This window comes from Emys orbicularis, chromosome 6, assembly GCF_028017835.1.
Source record: "Emys orbicularis isolate rEmyOrb1 chromosome 6, rEmyOrb1.hap1, whole genome shotgun sequence".
Classification (NCBI taxonomy): domain Eukaryota; kingdom Metazoa; phylum Chordata; order Testudines; family Emydidae; genus Emys; species Emys orbicularis.
Genome location: NC_088688.1, coordinates 41,145,619 through 41,164,706, shown reverse-complemented (window position 1 = coordinate 41,164,706; position 19,088 = coordinate 41,145,619). Strand labels below are relative to the sequence as shown.

The window sequence follows — 19,088 nt, the reverse complement described above, 5'->3', positions numbered from 1 at the left end:
TGTTATTTTTTTTCCATGGAAAATTTTATGGCCGAAAATGTGTAGCCCATTCAGAACTATAAGCAGAAAGTGGAAACAGAAATATTTTTAAATAAATCAATTTACTGAATACAGATAGAAACAGACCTGAAATAACTTGAGTTTCATACATCCATTTGCAAGATAATATACAATGCACTTTACACAGGTTTGTTCAAATTGACAAGAGTAATTGTATAAAGCCATTCTAATAACTCTCTGGGAATTAGTGTATTTGTCAAAGCTACATTTGTAGATCAGTCCCTAAAATTTACTGCTCCAGACTGGATTTAGGCTAACAATGACTACTGTCATCTCTCCTCAGTTCTAACTCCTGCCATATTAGTTGGGCTAGTTTCAACAAAGATTACACTACATTTTGACTTACAATCTGATGTTTAAATAAAGAGAATGAAAACTTTTGGGGAGTTGTCATAGTTTATTAATCCTTGCTGATGACTTAATTCAAAACATGCAGAATTTGGAAGTATTGGTAAAACTTGTTAAATAATTTCATTGATGGGGTAATTAAAATAATATTTACAGTTAGCTAATAAAAATATGGAGACCTTCACATTCTACCAAAAAAGGAGTAATAGAAAATGATAGGATCCTTATTCTTAATCAGCAGTCTAGGTTTATTTTGGAATCATCCGCCCTTGCCAATGACAAGAAGCAATTTACCTCTATTTATATGCTTAAACCCATGAGATTACAGTGAAGAAGTAAAAATGCTCTAAAACACTGTTAGTGTCCATTTGCCAGAGATTACAATCATTCTCTTCTCTACAAAATATCATGTCCAGTCATCAGACATTTATTCCATCATTGGATTTTAGTAGCAGTCATGGAAGCATGTATATTTTTTACAAATGTAAAATTATTCATCCCACTAAACAGTAAAGAAGCTTATCTGTAAATTGGAACTTCAAAGTATCCTGTAAATTAATAGTTCCTGATAGCAAAAAGCCATAAAGCACAAATTCTTTCCAAATATGAGGTTCAGTTCACCACACACTAAGGAAAAAATAATAACTTACATTTCTGTAACACCTATTATTATTATTAACACATATATTGAAGTTGTTGTGCCTAAATGGCACAACTGAATTGGTCCCCACTGTGCTAGGCACAGTCCAATCATATAATAAATGACAATACCTATCCCAAAAAGCTTAACTGTACTTAAAACATATTGAGAAAACCAATTTCTGCTTTCAATTTAATTGGTGTAAATTCTGAGTAAATGTGTTAAGTCAATGAAGTTACTCCAGATTTACAACAGTGTAATAAGAGTAGAATTTGGTCCAGAGTGCAAGTGTGTATAGTAACGGCATATCTGCAGAGCTGGCAGCAGTATCTGTAATTAAGATTACCTAACACTTTTTATAACAAGGGCCTGCTTTCAGTTGCTTATAAACTTGCCAAACTTTAACCCATTTGGGCTGAAATTTTCTATGCAAGTTCTGCCTGAGGCTGAAGATATTTTTGAAAGTTTAAACAGAAACTGTTCAGCTATTTCTGACAAAGACATTAGAAAATAATACATTGTTTTACCAATGTAAAAATTCTTACAACTGTTTTGTTGAAAAGCTCTAGTACTTTCATGCTTTGGTGCAGGAACTTGAAATTTGGCAAGGTGTTACCTTGGGCCAAAACGGTGCCTTTTGCTTTCCCGTTGAAAACCTAGCCAGATTTGGCTGAGGTAGGAGCCTTAGATATTATTGTTTGTCCTTCTGTCACATATGCAATATTATGCTGCTGCATAATATTACATATATAAAATGTACTCTATTATAAAATCTCTAGGATTATTCTTTTCTTCATAAATTTATACAATTGTTTTGCTTGGAAAATGGATTATAGATTGCTATCAATTATTTTATTAGCTACGTTATCTTTAGAAAATTGATACAGTATTGTTCAAACTTTGTCTGTTAGGTAAGTCACCAGCAGTTTTAAAAAAGTCATAACATACAGGCTGCAAGTAAAATAATAAATAATGCACATTTTTATAAATAATAATGCACATTTTTGTCATTACATTTAAAGCAACTCAGAAAGCATTAACTTTTTCTTAAGCCATCAACCTGGACTTGTTTTAGTCAGTTTACCAAAGTCCTCACAATCTGCTTCAGATTTAAAATAGGTGATGAATTGCAGACCATGGCAAAAATTAGACAAACAAAAGGTACAGTAGGCAATTTACCCATTTTCAGATGAAGATAAGGTAACTGTTGAAGTGATTTATTTATTTATTCTATCCACAGATTGTTTCCATTATTTTGCTTTCCTTAATCTACGGACACATTTTGCTGATTGTGATAATGCAAGTCAACTTGAGCTCCTAAATCAATAGATTATTTCTTGGAAATGGATATAATTGATAGTATAAGGGTACACAGCCAAGGTTCTTGCATCAAATTTCATTTGTAAAATTCTAAATGAACATTATGAGTTGCTTAGGTTTTAAGGAAGAGATTGTTGCATGAAAAATGTAAATATCCTGTACACAAAGAACAGTGTCAGTGAAAAACTTATTGTTGGATATTGAACTACGTACCATAACAACATATTATGGAAGCTCCAGTTGCAGCACCATAGCTAAGGTGAGATGAATATTGCACTTAAAGTAAATTCAACCTCTTTATTTTGTGTGAAAAATAAGCATATTACCCGCAAATGTAACACCTGGCATCACACTTTATTTTGTCTTTAATGATCTTTATAACAGAATAACACAGATTGTTCAAACTTCCTGTATAATTAAAACTCTCTGAAATCTTGTGCCTAGGCTATATTGAAAGCATTGCGAGTTTTTTTCTGATTAATGGACATTTAGTCCCATTTTTTCTCATTACTGAAAGTTACTGCTACAGCAGGGAAAAATAATATTCTACCATAGAGACTTCTATAAAGAACTGCCCTTTTTCAAAATAGCTGCTATTTCCTGCTTTTCTCAATGGGACTGAGGCTATGACCTGCTTTTAGCAAATATGACCATTTTGTCCATTCATCTGGTCCTTAGTGTTCTTCTCCTATTCCTGGCAGCAAATGGGGCCACATTTTCTGTGAGGGAAGTCTGTGCCCCCCAGTTCCATTAGAAAAATGAGAGGTGGTGGACCTTTTGAAAGAGGACCTTTTTATTTCTTTGAAAGAGATTTTATTTACTAACCTTTGCTGAAGGATGAACTTTCAGTTTAAAAAAATAACAGCAAAAATGAGACTGTATCCTAAATATTTCTTTTCAAAAGTAACCCATTGAATGATTTTACCTAACAGAGAGAGGAGGTAGGAGAGGGAATTCGGGGTATATGTGCAGCAGGATAGAAGCAGTGGAAATTTGGAGGACAAGAGAGAGGGGGGAAGTGTGGTGTACACCCTGTCTGTTTTGTACTGCTCTGGAAAATCCAGGCAGCAGTAAACCCAGTTTGGCTGTTTTGTGGTGCTCCAGAATGGTATAAAGTAGCCAGAGCACACCAGTAAATCTGTCCAGAAAAGTTAAAATAAAAAAACAGATTTAAGATTCTTACTTTGTATCTTCAGATTATTAGAAATACCACATGGTAATAGTCTCTTTCAATTTTTTGTTTTGTATTAATTTTTTAAATAAAAAACCAAGGAAATTTCCTGACAAAAATTACGTTAAAATGGAGTTAAGATCGATACTACATATTAGTATTGTAGGGTAGAATACATTACAGAGCTATTGTGACTATCTCAAAAGTGTTATAAACCAAGAAAATTCACATTTAAGATTAAATTGAAAAGAAAATCATATATGCTAAGATATGGAAACATGCAATTAGAGCTTCCAAGCAACTTTAACTTGGCTCTGCAGAAGGGAAAATAAAAAGAAACTGTAATATGTCTTTAAAAATCAGTTTAATCAGTAACTAAAGATATTAAAATGCCTTAATTATAGTCGTATAACTATTGCATGGTGTCACAACAGGGTAGAGTTAAGGTTGTTTGGATGTCCTAACTGTACAATTCCATGCTTTAAACTTGTTTACATTTCTTTTCAGTTTAACTTTAACTCTGAATTTCCTGTATTTACAATGCTTGGTTTGGGGATAATTACAACATTCCTATAATATATTTTACCCTAAATTACTGATATATACTTTCAATTTTAACTTTAAAAAAAAAAAATGTCTGGGAATTATATATTAAATGTTGTATCTATCTCTGTGCAGGTACTTATATGATCCTCATCAACATAGCATGTGAATTTCCGAGCACTTTTAATAGGCTTATAAAATGGATGCTTGCCTTTAACGGATGTAATCGTTATCACTTACATTTTTACTATAAATATCTGTATAATTAACAAAATAAAACTCTTCAAATGTAATTTACTGAAATACTTCTTTACCCACCAGGGCATAACTAATCTGTGGAAAGCATTTCCTCAAAATATTAAGGAGGAGAAGAGCTTAACAGGATTCAATAAAGAATTACACATTTATATGAATAATATGAGTTACATTAGAAAGGAAAATATAGACCCTCATGCTTCAGGGCATAATCCAGCCACTAACTGCCCAGATTTAGGGAAAGAAACTCCATTTGGAGAACCTTGCTTCGGACAGATCCATGAATATCTGTGAAATCTCCAATCAGTGGGGTTAATTAGAACCACAGGCACTTTCCACAGGGCAAACCTTACTGCCCCTAATGGAAAAATTCCATTAAAACTGACTACATTTGCTTATGTCAGCTTTTTTTCTTATAGTGAAAGATCCTGTATTTTGAACTAGGATTTAAAATATTCTGCCTCAGATGTTTTGAATGGGCACATAAGAATGCCCTTTTTTTGTTTCTCTAGCTGGTGGAGCATGAGGTTTTTGTAAACAGAACTGTGATGCACTACAGCAGCCCTGCTTAAAAAGAAGCTATATTAAAGGTAGACAGCTACAAAAATCCCTATAGCATAGATAAATGTTTTGAAAAAGTGACTGGCATGTGTATGGCTAGCAAAATAAGAAGGCTAAAGGTCTCATTTATTTATGTTGATGCTAAACTCTAGTGTGTGTGTGTGTGTGTGTGTGTGTGTGTGTATATATATATATATATATATATATATAAATACTGCTGTACTTGAATGCACTTGTTGAAGGTAAATTACAGTAATTTCATTATTGATATTGCCATGTTGTTTCAATGTTCCTTCATTATGATTATGCATATAGCACCTCTTATTGACAATTTAGAATGTACTTCTTGTTAAAGAATATAATTTTCTGATTGCCCTCCCTACTTGCATTATTTGGAGAGAGAGTGTTTCAGTTTACTGAAAGTCACATCCTTACTCATATAAAACACCTGTGAAAATTGGAGTTTTGCCGGAATAACTTCAGGCTACATTCTGCTCTCAGTTACATTGCTGAAAATCCACAGTAACTATGGTCATCTTAAGTAGAGTTACCCTGGATTTTCACCAAGCATAGAAAGCAAAATTTGGTCCTAAGTAAGGAGTGCAGGATTTGACCCCATATTACGTAAATAAGATTTGTCATACCAGATTTATGAGATGATAAATTTATTGTAATCTTCATAATTTTATAATCAGTTTCTGGCTTCATACTGACAGTATGTATGTTCAGAGTATGTAACATATTGCAGATGCTCAGCTATTGTCTGAAAAATATTTCAGTACACATGTTCATTCAATCTCTGAACAAATGGTAGCCGGCACGTGTAATGATTTTCTATACCCTATCCCTGGTGTCTTGGCATTGCTTTTATTATGTCTGCAGTGTTAGTGTACTGAAATACTGCAACAAATTCCTTTTCCACTGTAACTTCACCCAGATTTTTTTTAATAAAAAAATATCATAAAAATTCCTTAATGGGGAACTTTCCATATTGTGTTATCAAGCTATTAGTTGAATAGTAAGTGGAGTGTTTTTACTTAAGCAGTCTTAAAAAACAGATCTTAATGTCTAAATTCTAAAAGAATTGAAAAGACATCAGTCCTCTTTAATGAGAAATTCTAAGTAGGGTTGTGAATAGAAAAAAAGAAAGTTAGTTTTTAAACTTAAGCTCCTGGTGTATGTTAAGGATTTATAATACAGGATTTAGCTAAAGATAATTAACAAATCACATAAGCCCTCACCACTGTCTAAACATGGCTAGAGAAAGTAAAATATCAGTCTGTTATCTATACAGGGAATGCTAATGCCTATAATTGGTCATTGTCTGACCCTTATATTTTTCTGTCCTGATAACTCTATCAGCCTGAAAGCTAATTCTGTGTTTTCTGTAAAATCTTTCAGTGGTGTTTTCAGGGAGAGTGCGTACCTTTTGGCACTTGGCCCCAGAGCATAGATGGGGGTTGGGGTCCGTGGTCAATATGGGGAGAGTGCAGCAGGACCTGCGGGGGAGGAGTCTCCTCATCCATAAGACACTGTGACAGTCCAGCGTAAGTAGCTAAAGTAAGCCGGAGCCAACAAAAAGATACATTTGGAAATTATTCAAAATTGTGGTTTCACATATTATCTGTAAAAATGTTTCACTAGTGTGCCAACACTTGTCTTAAAAAGAGCAGACAGAAACAGCTATGCAGGAGAAGTTTGCTAAGCATTATTTCACATTTTTTAAATTTATGCATTATACATGTACTGTAAAGAAAGTCAGGCTTTATATTTAGCAGTAATCAGAAAAATATTCCTCCTCAAACCTATTTATGCAAAATTAATTTATCTATGCCTTAGATATAATTCTGTCTTCTTAAAATATTATGTCTATGTTCTTCATATTGAATGTAAAATAACGATTGCTATTTAAGTATTAAAAAAGCAACACAGAATATTTTAAGGGTTAGGAATACAAAGAGTTACATACAAATCACAGTGAATACAAATTACTGCCCATGTAATAAATTTTGCCCATATCACATCTGATACTAATCGTTTTCCTGAGCTGCCACTCTCCATTGACTGTTTATATAGTTTGGCTACTCCTCTCCCCATCACTACTATCTGTCGACCGAGCCAGCTCTCTTCTTCCCCACTGCTCCTATCATTTACAGTTTTGTCCTTCCCTGATGCTCCTGTCATCTCTGTCTGCTTCTCTCTGTCCTAATCCACGTTCCAGAGAAGGTCTATCAGGCAGGCACTCTTCTTTCTCTCGCCACCACGTCTCATTTTAAGTCAGGAGCTTCTCTTTGCCCCCACTGTTGCTCTTTTTCTGAATATGTCCCCCTTGCTTTTTTTTTTACTACTACTGCTTGCTCTTTTCAGGTTTATTACACCTCATCCTGGCTACAGTTACCTGTAGCCTGGGACACTTCTCTTCAGCCCTACTTTTTTTCTCCTTATGCCTGGTGGTGTCCATTTCCATCCCCAACACTGCTCTCATAAGACTGAATTCTCCTCAATACATCAAGTGACATAAATATATGATTTTAGAATAATGTTATTTGATTAAGTGTGATATAAAATACCCATGAAATGAAAATTTGTTAAATAAATTTTCTAGTTACTTATAGATATTTCATTAATTTTAAAATAAACTGGAACACTAAGATTTTTTTCTTACCTGCTTTTAACTTAATTATCATCAGCCAGTCATGTGGTGCACTGAAGTCTATGTAGGCTTTCCTTGGACTTCAGAGAGAGATGGATAGGGTCTAGATGACATTGGGCACTTTGAGGGCCAATTTTGGTTCAGTCACATTAATGTAAATCTGGACTGACACTGTGACTTCAGTGGAGTTACTCCAGATCCACAACTGTGTAATTAAGATCAGAATAAGATAATTGGTCTATAAAGAATGCAGCCTTAGCTACTGACCTCATAATATGACAAATAATCTTTCTATATTTTGTTATATCTACAGATTTAATATGTGAAATTAATACATAATGTTTGCACACTATTCATTATAATTTTGAAAGGCAAGCATGGATAAACAGAAGGAATATATTTTAATTGCAGTTTTATTGTATATAGTTTAATTCTATAGTTTGTGGATCTATGCAAACTACATAAATATTATATAAAGGTAGGATTTTCAAAAGTGCTCTGCAGTGCTCTATTTCTGCTCCCATTGAACTCAATGGTCAAATTCTCATTGATTTTGGTGGGAGAAGAGTTAGGCCAACTTTAAGCACTTTTGAAAATCCCACTGTAAATTGTATATATATAATTGTATTTATGTATATCCTATATACACAGTATAAAGTCATGTATATACTAATACAACACATAAATAAATGTTCTTTTAGACCTTCTGGTGGAGGAAAATACTGTCTTGGAGAAAGGAAACGATATCGATCCTGTAACACGGATGTGAGTAAAACTGTATTCAACTATAACAATTAATCAATGGTCTGTTTTTTCCCTCTGGAATCAATGGACAAAATTTGTCTTACCGCACCGCACCTTTAAGTGGGGGATAGGGGCTGTTGTCCAGCTTATTGGGGGAAGGGGAATAATGCTTTACGGCCAGGAGGGAAGCGAGGCTCAGAAGCTGTTGCAAAAAAGGAGTGGGTCAGTGTGATGATGCTGATTCATCCCCAGGGATGGAAGGGCTGGGGAGTTCAAAAGGGGCAAGCCTGGTGGGAGAAGCTCCTTTTCCCCAGACCAGGTGGAGCAGTACCCACCCTCCCTCCCCTTGAGGAGGCTAAATACCAGGTTTGGTCAGGACCTGCTGTGGGCATTGCGCTAGCCGCTCCTTTCTAGGACTGCCGGGAAGGAATTTTTCCCTCACCACCAGATTGGCTTAGGTGGAGTGGGGATTTTTTCCGCCTTCCCCACAGCAGGTTCGGGAAGGGCTTTGTTATGGTGAGTAGGGAAGGGTGTTAGGCTATGATGTCGCAACTCATGTAAGTGTGGGATGGATGTCCAGTGCAGGTACTCCATAGGGAAGGGATACCGGATAAATGGCTTGGTAAATTATTTTAAAAGGAGGTGGTTAAAGGAGTAAAATAAGGGTGATGGTGTTCAGGGCTCCTATGGATGGTACGGCTGGGATTTGAGGGGGGAGGGATGGCCTCCACCCCCCCCCCCCCATTCCCTGGATATTTATTTAATGAACCATGGAGTTACCTGCACTGCACACTTTATCTGCCAGGTAGTCCCAGACATCAAATAATGATGTTGCGTCTAAGGCTGTCAAGCAATTAAAAAAAAATTATTGCGATGAACCGCACTGTTAATAATAGAATACATTTATTTAAATATTTTTGGGTGTTTTCTACATTATAAAATATATTGATTTCAGTTACAACACAGAATACAAAGTGTACAGTGCTCACTTTGTATTTATTTTTTATTACAAGTATTTGCACTTGTAATCAAAAACAAAAGTAATAGTATTTTTCAATTCACCTCATACAAGTAATGTAGTGCAATCTCTTTATCATGAAAGTTGAAGTTACAAATGTAGAATTATGTACCAAAATAAATGCATTCAAAAATAAAACAATGTAAAATTTTAGAGTCTGCAAGTCCACTCGGTCCTACTTCTTGTTCAGCCTATCCCTCAGACAAACAAGTTTGTTTACATTTGCAGGAGATAATGCTGCCCCCTTCTTGTTTACAATGTCACCTGAAAGTGAGAACAGGCGTTCTCAAGGCACTGTTGTAGCCAGCGTCACAAGATATTTACGTGCCAGATGTGCTAAAGATTCATATGTCCCTTCATGCATGTGTCCACGCTGATGACAAGTTCTGCTCGATAACAATCCAAAGCAGTATGGACCGCCACACGTTCATTTTCCTCATTATCTGAGTCAGATGCCACCAGGAGAAGGTTGATTTTCTTTTTTGGTGGTTCGGTTTCTATAGTTTCCGCATCGGAGTGTTGCTCTTTTAAGACTTCTGAAAGCATGCTCCACACTTCATCCCTCTCAGATTTTGGAAGGCACTTCAGATTCTTAAACTTTGAGTCGAGTGCTATAGCTATCTTTAGAAATCTCACATTGGTACCTTCTTTGCATTTTGTGAAATCTGCAGTGAAAGTGTTCTTAAAATGAACAACATGTGCTGGTCATCATCTGAGACTGCTATAACATGAAATATATGGCAGAATGCGGGTAAAACAGAGCAAGGGACATACAGTTCTTCCCCAAGGAGTTCAGTCACAAATTTAATTAACACATTATTTTTTTAATGAGCGTCATCAGCATGGAAGCATGTCCTCTGGAATGGTGGCCGAAGCATGAAGGGGCATATGAATATTTAGCATATCTGAAACATAAATACCGTGCAAGTTTGCAGTAGATGCTCATTCTAAATGGCCTGGGGTATTCTGTATGAATTCAGCTAATTTAGAGCAAATGCTAGAACTATTAAGACAATATTGTTTTCAGAGACAGGAATTCCTGAACATGTTGTATGTGACAATGGAACTCAATTTATATCTAAAGAGTGTCAATTGTTTGTCAAAATAAATGGTTTCAACCATGTGACGTCAGGTCCTTACTACTCTGCTGAAACAAATGGATTAGTGGAAAGACTTATCCACACATTTGGAAGTTACAGTGGAAAAGGAATTTGCCGGCTACAAAAGTGCCCTGCAAATGCCTGTTCTCCCTTTCTGGTGACATTGTAAACAAGAAGAGGTCAGCATTATCTCCTGTAAATGTAAACAAACTTGTTTGTCTTAGCGATTGGCTGAACAAGAAATAGGACTAAGTGGACTTTTAGGCTCTGAAGTTTTACATTGTTTTGTTTTTGAGTGCAGTTATATAACAAAAAAAAAATCTCCATTTGTAAGTTGCACTTTCACGACAAAGAGATTGCACTACAGTACTTGTATGAAGTGAATTGAAAAATACTATTTCTTTTGTTTATCATTTTTACAGTGCAAATATTTGTAATAAAAATAATATACACTTTGATTTCAGTTAAAACACAATACAATATATATGAAAATGTAGAAAAACATCCAAAATATTTAATACACTTTAATTGGTATTTTATTGTTTAACAGTGTGATTTAAACTGAGATTAATTGCGATTAATTTTTTTAATCACAATTACTTTTTTTGAGTTAATTGTGTGAGTTAACTGCAATTTATTGACAGCCCTAGTTGTGGCCTGATTAAAACCATATCAAGTGTCTCCTGTCCTTCTGTCGGTATATCTGGACAACTGGTTCAACTCCATTGACTTCATTGGAATTATAGAAGTGTTGCATTTTGCACTCTGTTTGCATCTAGCATAAATACTTGACCTGAACAGTCTGATGTCATGTCAAGTGCTTAGATAAATAAATATTTGAGTATCTTTTATAACAAAAGATAATTCTGTATAATTTTTCTTTAACCCAGCCTCATCAGTCAATTTATAAAGTCTTCATTGGCCTAATCTCTCTCTTTTATTGTCTACATTTGTTTAATCTGAAACTAAAGGTCATCCATAGAAACTGCTCTAGAATACTTTGGTCTTCTACTTAGACTCAACCATCTTGTGGGTTATTGCTCTTTCTAGTTAATATATTTTGTTAATTAAGATAAACCCATATGTGGCATTTAAGGCTTCAGTGAAATTATAGCAGGGATGAACTTGCCCAAGAGAATAAGATACAATAGGCTCCACCAGCACTTAGAAGTATAGAAATTCTAGGTTAATGGAAAAGTGTTTAGCACTTCTTGCACAAAACCTTCACCACTTTCAGTTTCACACTCTCACTATCCAGAGGGTAATAAATTGTTTTATCTCCAGCAAATACTGAAATGTTATGCACAACTAGTCAAAAATTTCCCAACTAAACTTTTTTCTATGGAAAATGTCTTTCTGAAAATATAAAAATTCTTGCAAAATTTTGAAAAAAATCAAAATGAAATATTTCATTTAATTCAGTGGGAGGGAAAACAACTTTCTATTACTTGCTTATGTGCGAGTTCAGGGTGAATGTGGGGTGCATTAAATGAGAAGGATTTCAGTGTTCCCTAGAATATGATGATTTATTCTTCTTATCACCCATGAAATGGCCAATTATTTTCCTTTTTTTACCTTCCCTCTCCCAGGATATACTCCATCCATATTTCCCCACACAACAGAGTAGATTGGGAAGGACACCTCTGTTCCCCTAAATGTATGTAATAACATGGCTTTAGTTATGTTGCAACTAAGATATCAAAGTTAGTTAACTCTGTGGTAGAATCTCCTGCTTTGTCAAAGATTATGGTCTTTGTCACAAAGATTTGGTTTCAACAGAGCTGGGGTGTTCTACTATGCAAGACTTAGGCTGGAGAACTGGGACCAATTGCAGATCACTGGCCCCATATGAGTGGAGAAGAAATGATCCTGGGAATATAGAGGCCTTGGCAAATGGGAACACCAGATGAAGAGGCTGGTGCTATTGTCTTGGATGATTAGAATAGGCATGGAGACAAGGAGCACACAGCTGAATCAGACTGTGGAGTGGAAGCATGAACTTCACTTTTGCAGCAAGTCTTTGCCTGTGAACCTCTTGGCGATCTTCAGAGGTTTGGATAACCCACAGGAGGATCAACAAAGGCAGGATTGACTTTATCAATGGAGTTAATGCCTCCATTCCTGGCCATGACCTCTTCTTCCCCTCTCCCTGATTCCTGGGATGGTTGGAGGGGACAGAGAGAGCGGGAACACAGTAGATGGACCTAGTTATGGATCAGAGCCATTTACCCTACAGCTGCAGTTAAATCCTGCCTCTGTCAACTGTCCTGTGAGTCATCAGAGGCACAGCTGCCCCAAGGAGCCACTGTTGACTCCTCAGAAAGAAAGCCCTGAAGGGGAGATTGAACCCACCCCATGTCTCCAGATATGAGCAATTCATCTGGGGTGGAGATTTTAGGGAAGAGACAGGAATGCCTCCTTACCCCTAGCATTGACAGTTACTTCCTCCTCTCCCAACAAATGGGATCTTTACCACAGCCCTACCACCATTCTGCTGTTATGTGCTGCTCCGTTCCCTGACACTCTATTCTTAGCAGTGGGCCCCCAGTGTCCTAGCTTGTTGAAGATTGAATAAGGATACAAAGAAGGGCTGGATGCTCTTGCTACATATGTATCTTAGGTTTACAACACCATAAATTGCATGTTGCTTGCATAACAGGAATTGTGCAGGGCTTTTTGTGAAATTCTTGACAGTTATGCCAAAAAGGACATTTTTATCTAAATTATTTGAAAACTACTATGTTTTATATTAGAGGGGAGCATCCTAAGTGCCTGTGTGCAATTATGGGGTAATTTTGTATGGTAAGAAGCCGGTAGGAGGAGAGTAAAACATTGTGGGATTCAGCCATGCACATTTTTAAAAAGAATGATTTTTCAATGTATGTATCTGAGAACAGGAGAAAGTTTTAGGCTACACAGTCACCTAAAATTTTGAGAGACACAGGAGTTTTTCCATTTTTTTATTGTACATTGTTTGCAAAGGTTTGAGGTAGAGAAGAGTATGACGGGCACACTGAAGAACAAAGGGAACCTTTAATGTATTGGAATAGAGTATTGTTGGCCCAGAACTTAGATAAGATCAGCTCCTGAATGAAGAACAGCTGGTTGAAGTTGAACCCAAGCAAGACAGAAGTTATGCTGATGGGCAGAGGAAAGCTTTTTAAGTGTTTGCAGCCATAGTGCAGTCTGCACTGATTGAAGATATACATCCTCAATTGCTCAATTCATTTGGTAGTTAAGGCATTCTCTTGGATTCCTTGCTGACACTAAACTCACATAGCAGTATCTGTGAGTAACACTTTCTACCATCTTCAGTTAGCTAGGAGACTCCATCCCATCTGGCCTCAGTAATATATGGCTTTATCACCTCTTGGCTGGACTACAGCAATTCAATATACCTGGGCATGAAGCCTTCAATGTTTAGGAAACACCAACTAGTACAGAATGCTGCAGCACTTCTCCTCAGCAACAGAGGCTACTGCAACCATATCAAACCTGTCCTCTGCTCCCTCGCTCCCTTCAATGGCTTCCGACAGACAGAGCTTTCTTTGGGGGGCAATCCAAGACTATAGAATGAATTCCCACAAGACCATCACAAACATCACCATCTTCTGATTCAAATGCAAATCACATTTATTTGGCTTGCCTTCTCTAACATAAACACATAGCAACATGTATATTTATTTAAAAAAAAACCCTACCAAAACAAAACTGTGCCCTGCATACACTTCTCCCCTGGGGAAAGGATGGGAGAACAATCATGTGACAACTGTTAGCCATGTTGCATAATGCACTGGAAGGCTCTCAGATATTATGGTTCTGACACTCACTGTGTTCTATGTTTTAGAACAGGGGTCTGCAACCTTTCAGAAGTGGGATGCCAAGTCTTCATTTATTCACTGTAATTTAAGGTTTCGCGTGCCAGTAATACATTTTAACGTTTTTAGAAGGTCTCTCTCTATAAGTCCATATTATATAACTAAACTATTATTGTATGTAAAGTAAATAATAGTGCAGCGAGGTGAGCAGGGCCGGCAGCTGGTATCCCAGGCCAGAACCCCGGCTGGCATGGGGCCAGTGTCTGGAACTCCAGACTGCTGCGGGCTGAGCGGGGCCAGTGGACAGAACCCCAGACCGGCAGCGGGCTGAGCAGTTCAGCCCGCTGCCGGTCTGGGATTCCCTCCGCTGGCTCCTGTCAGCCGGGGTTCCAGCCGCCGGCCCCGCTCAGCCCGCTGCTGGCTTGGGGTTCTGTCTGCCGGCTCCTGTCAGCCGGGGTCCCAGTCACCGGCCCCGCTCAGCCCGCTGCCGGTCTGGGATTCCCTCCGCTGGCTCCTGTCAGCCGGGGTCCCAGCCGCCGGCCCCGCTCAGCCCGCTGCCGGCTTGGGGTTCTGTCTGCCGGCTCCTGCCAGCCGGGGTCCCGGCCGCCGGCCCTGCTCAGCCCGCTGCCGGCCTGGGGTTCTGTCCGCTGGGGTCCGGGCTGCCAGCCCCACTCAGCCTGCTGCCAGCCGGGGTCCCGGCCGCCGGCCCCACTCAGCCTGCTGCCAGCCGAGGATTCCGTTCATCCAGGTAGGCAGCGGGCTACACGGGGCTGGCGGCCAGGACCCTGCCTGGCAGCAGTGTGCCACTAAAAATCGGCTCGCGTGCCGCAGGTTGCCGATCCCTGTTTTAGAAGCTGCCAGAACTCAGACAGATTATCAGTATGAATATTTACTATATAGGATTATTTGGACCCCACCATGATTGTGTAGTTCCTCTATATCACAGTTGTTATGTAAACAACAGCAGAGGACACAAGAGATGGCAACAAGTATGGTTGTCTAATATGTGGTACTAGACTGGTTATTCCTATGAAACTCAGGTGATGTTTACTTCAATAAATACATGAAGCCCATTTGGGAACTATAAAAATGAAAGTCCTTATCAGGAGTTGTGTAGTGGCCAGAGATTAATACACAAATAGAGGTAATGGCAAAACAATGTCAAGATTGTCAGCAAACAGAGGCCTAAACATGCCCCTTTGCATCCTTGGGAGTAGCCAGCCATAGGAGTGAAACCAAACAGACTGTGCTGGTCAGTTTATTGGACCTACGTTTTTGATTGCAGTAGATGCCCATTCTAAATGGCTTGGGGTATTCTGTATGAATTCAGCTAATTTAGAGCAAATGCTAGAACTGTTAAGACAATATTGTTTTCAGAGACAGGAATTCCTGAACAGGTTGTATGTGACAATGGAACTCAATTTATATCTAAAGAGTGTCAATTGTTTGTCAAAATAAATGGTTTCAACCATGTGACGTCAGGTCCTTACTACTCTGCTGAAACAAATGGATTAGTGGAAAGACTTATCCACACATTCAGGCAAGTGATTCATGCTATGGCTCCAGATAGAGGTAGGTTACAACACATGACTGAGAATTTTCTGTTGGCCTAAAGGAATTTAGTACATCCTACTACAAATCAGACACCAGTGTTGCTGTCTATGGGATGTAATTTCAGGTCTATCCTGGACTTGTTAAAGCCCAATCTACAGCAGGCCATTGTAACAGGGTATATTTGGGACCTTTAATGTCAGAGGGAGAAGTCTCAAAGCCAGACAACCCCTTCCAAGACAGAGAGAGACCCAGAGAATAACAGAAGCATATACAGAGACAGTGAGGAAGTGTTCCTTAGGTAACAGTTGGTGTCTGAAAAACCCTTAGGCTGCTGTTACTTTTAGGGTGTGGCAAGTTCTGGGAAGGAGGGCAGCACGTAATCTGCCTCTTCCCTCATAACAAAGAGAGACACTGGTAGATAGGAAGAGGATTGCCTGCTAATTTTTCTCAGGCCAGGAAGAATAAGATGGAACTGTTTGACTCTGCCTCCAAAAATGTGGAAGAATATTGAAAACTTTCCACCCCAGCAGGAATAGAGAAAGGAATGTTTGGAAGTGAAGATCTTGTTAAAGTTTTGTTTATTTGAGTGGCTTTGCTTTCAGTGTGGGCAGAGCCAGTTGGATGTAATTTAATGGGCCAGCTAGGAGAATACAGCTCAGGGTCACAGCATGCTACAGACACTCTTAAGAAACAGTGTGGTCAAATGGTCACAAATAGTCTGAGACTGAACTAATTTGTAGAAAGCTGGAGTGATTACATCACAGAATAGTTCTCTCTGTAAAGCTGGCTGGAAACAGGAAATCCCTTTCTGTGAAAAAATTTGCATTGTTGGAAAAATTTTCATTCTGAACTAGGACGAAACATTAAAAACACAAAGATTTTCTATGGGAAGAGTTTCCAAGGAAAATTCTGTTTTGGGAGAACCAAAACAGAATTTTTGAGCTTTTTGGCTGCCACATGGCAAAACTGAAATTTTCTCATTAAAGTTTTTGGTTTTGTGAAAAGGGCATTTTTAATCGGAAAATCATTCAAAAATTTTTTTCAATCTGCTCTAGTCACCTCTCTTATAGGATAGAATTGACACCAAATTTGTCATAGAGAAGACACATAAACTGGCTTTTAAGCACAAGTTCAGCAGGATGTTCTATATCAGTGATGCTGTGTTAGGGTCTTCTGTGGCCAGGCGGACTAGTGGCTAAATCGCTGGTTTTTCAGTCTGTAAGGCCAGAGGCAGTAGTAGGGGAACCCAGGCCCTCCCTCTCCACTGAGTCCTAGCCCAGGATCCTGTGTAGGTCAACCCCTAAACAGGGGAGGTGGGTCTTCCTTCATGCACTTCCGTAGACTACTTCCTACAAGTCTCTTTAGTTTGGAGCATGGCCCAGCTAGTGAAGTTGCCCTGTGGCCGGGACTTATTTGCAGGTTCCCCTTGGCAGGAGAGCCCTTATTTGCCTCAAGTGGCTGCGCTGGTTGGCAGATCACTGATCCATCCCTTTGGGTAGGCAGACAGAGAGTTCCTGTCTCCTCACCAGACAGCCTCCAATTGAGCCAGGCTCCATTCTTTTCTACACCCCCCCCCCCCCCCCCCAGGCCTGGCATTGGCTGCAGGTATAGCGGGGTGGGGCTAGCTGAACCCAAAGGTTTTCTCTGCTCCCTTGCAGATGCCTATTAAAAATATCAAGCTTACAAAACAGCAAGAGAGAGTGTTGTAATAGTACCAGGCAGCCTCATATATCTGTTTCTACTATAATTAATCTTAACACTACAGAGCAGGAAGATGTTGCTGACATAGCTACACCAGAAAGTACAGACTGTTCTAGACATTATTGTGATGCCTGTGAGACTGTATCCAGAGAGACGCAGTAAAGGACCTCTCAAATTTAATGTGTAGCATGTTGTATTTGTAATTATAGTAATGCATTTGTAATGTTTTCTTTTTAATATCATTTTACATTACAGGAACAATAGTATATAGTTTATAGGAATAGTGTAGTATTCTTTTAAATTGCTTGTGAACCCTCTATTTGCACCCACTGTGTTGTGTGTGTTAGAAGCCACTGGAATCTAGCCAGAACAACAGTGTGGATATGTAGCTAGGCCTTACATGTTGTATATATTTAGTAAACTTTGTTAGCGGGACCCCACCATGCTTGTATAATTCCTTCTTATCATGGTTGTTGTATAAAAAATAAAGGATGCAACAGGAATTCAACTTTAACTATGGTATTGTGCCTCAATAAGAGCTATTCCCCTTCAAGTGTTTGTGCACATTTATATTCCGCTTCAGATGTGTGCATGTCCAGTACACTCGAGTCAGAGACTTTTAGCTAGCAGTATCCACTGGGGCAGCTCATGCATCCTGTGTGTCCTTGTCCCTCCAACTGAGGGCATAAAGGTAGCTGCCCTTGTGGGGCAAACTCTCAGCCAAACCAGGGCTGCTCACTCAGCTGCTACGGTGAGTCTGCACTCAGGCATGCAGCAGCAACCTATCGCTGAGCAGAGCCTGGGTCAAATGACCCGCAGGCTCAGGTATTTTTCACAACCCCACCAGAGCTGCAGACCAGACTAAGCAACAGCGCTACCTGGCCAGGAATTCTCCTGCTGCCTTGCCCTTCACCAGATCCTTGAGACTCCCAGCCTGCTCCTGCCCCAGCCTTGCCTGAGTCCTGTTCCAGTATCATCCTTGCCCTACTCCAGCCTTGCTCCAGCCCTGTCACTGACCTGCTCTAGCCTTGCCTCCACCTCGTGATCCTCCCCAAGCCCTCGGACTCTGACTACCTGGCTTCGACCTTTGGCCTGCACTGGACTCTGGCTACATTTCTGATCCTGGTTTGTCTATGGACTCTGATCTTGGTTTTGATTCCTGTGCCACCCTTGGCCCAGGCCCAACCCCACACCTAGCTGCAACCTACTTTCCAACCATTAGGTATGATTATTGGAGGCAGCTCCTGACAGCCCTGAGCCACCATCAGTTCCTTCTCACCCCTCTCCTCACAAGGCTACAAGTTGGGGCTCTCTCTTATGCTATGAGCTCACAGTCTTTTCTAGCTTAGCAGTACTTTTCTAATATGTAGATAATTCTTAGTATTAGTGTTAAATTTTTAGAGTTTCCTTTGTTTATTCCCAGGTGGGAAAACTTTTCTGTTCCTAAGGAGGTACTCTGGTACGGCATTACTAGGCAGAAATCCTCAGGATTTCAACATTGCCCTTCATATCAGGCTGCTTTGCCCATTGCCTCCTTTCTCTAGGTGAAAGGCATGTAAGGGACAGGTGCAGCATTTACCATGAGGACATAGAAATCTTGTA

At 39.0% G+C, this 19,088-nt stretch overlaps 1 protein-coding gene across 2 annotated transcripts in view; it reads left to right on the top strand.

Moving 5' to 3' along the window:
- The window catches only part of ADAMTS6 (ADAM metallopeptidase with thrombospondin type 1 motif 6), a 299,292-nt gene that overhangs the window by 196,856 nt on the left and 83,348 nt on the right, over positions 1-19,088 (top strand). For both annotated transcript variants that reach the window (XM_065406967.1, XM_065406966.1), the window contains exons 12-13: positions 6,300-6,445; positions 8,253-8,316. In XM_065406967.1, coding sequence (XP_065263039.1) covers positions 6,300-6,445; positions 8,253-8,316 — 210 coding nt within the window. The remainder of the gene's footprint in view (positions 1-6,299; positions 6,446-8,252; positions 8,317-19,088) is intronic.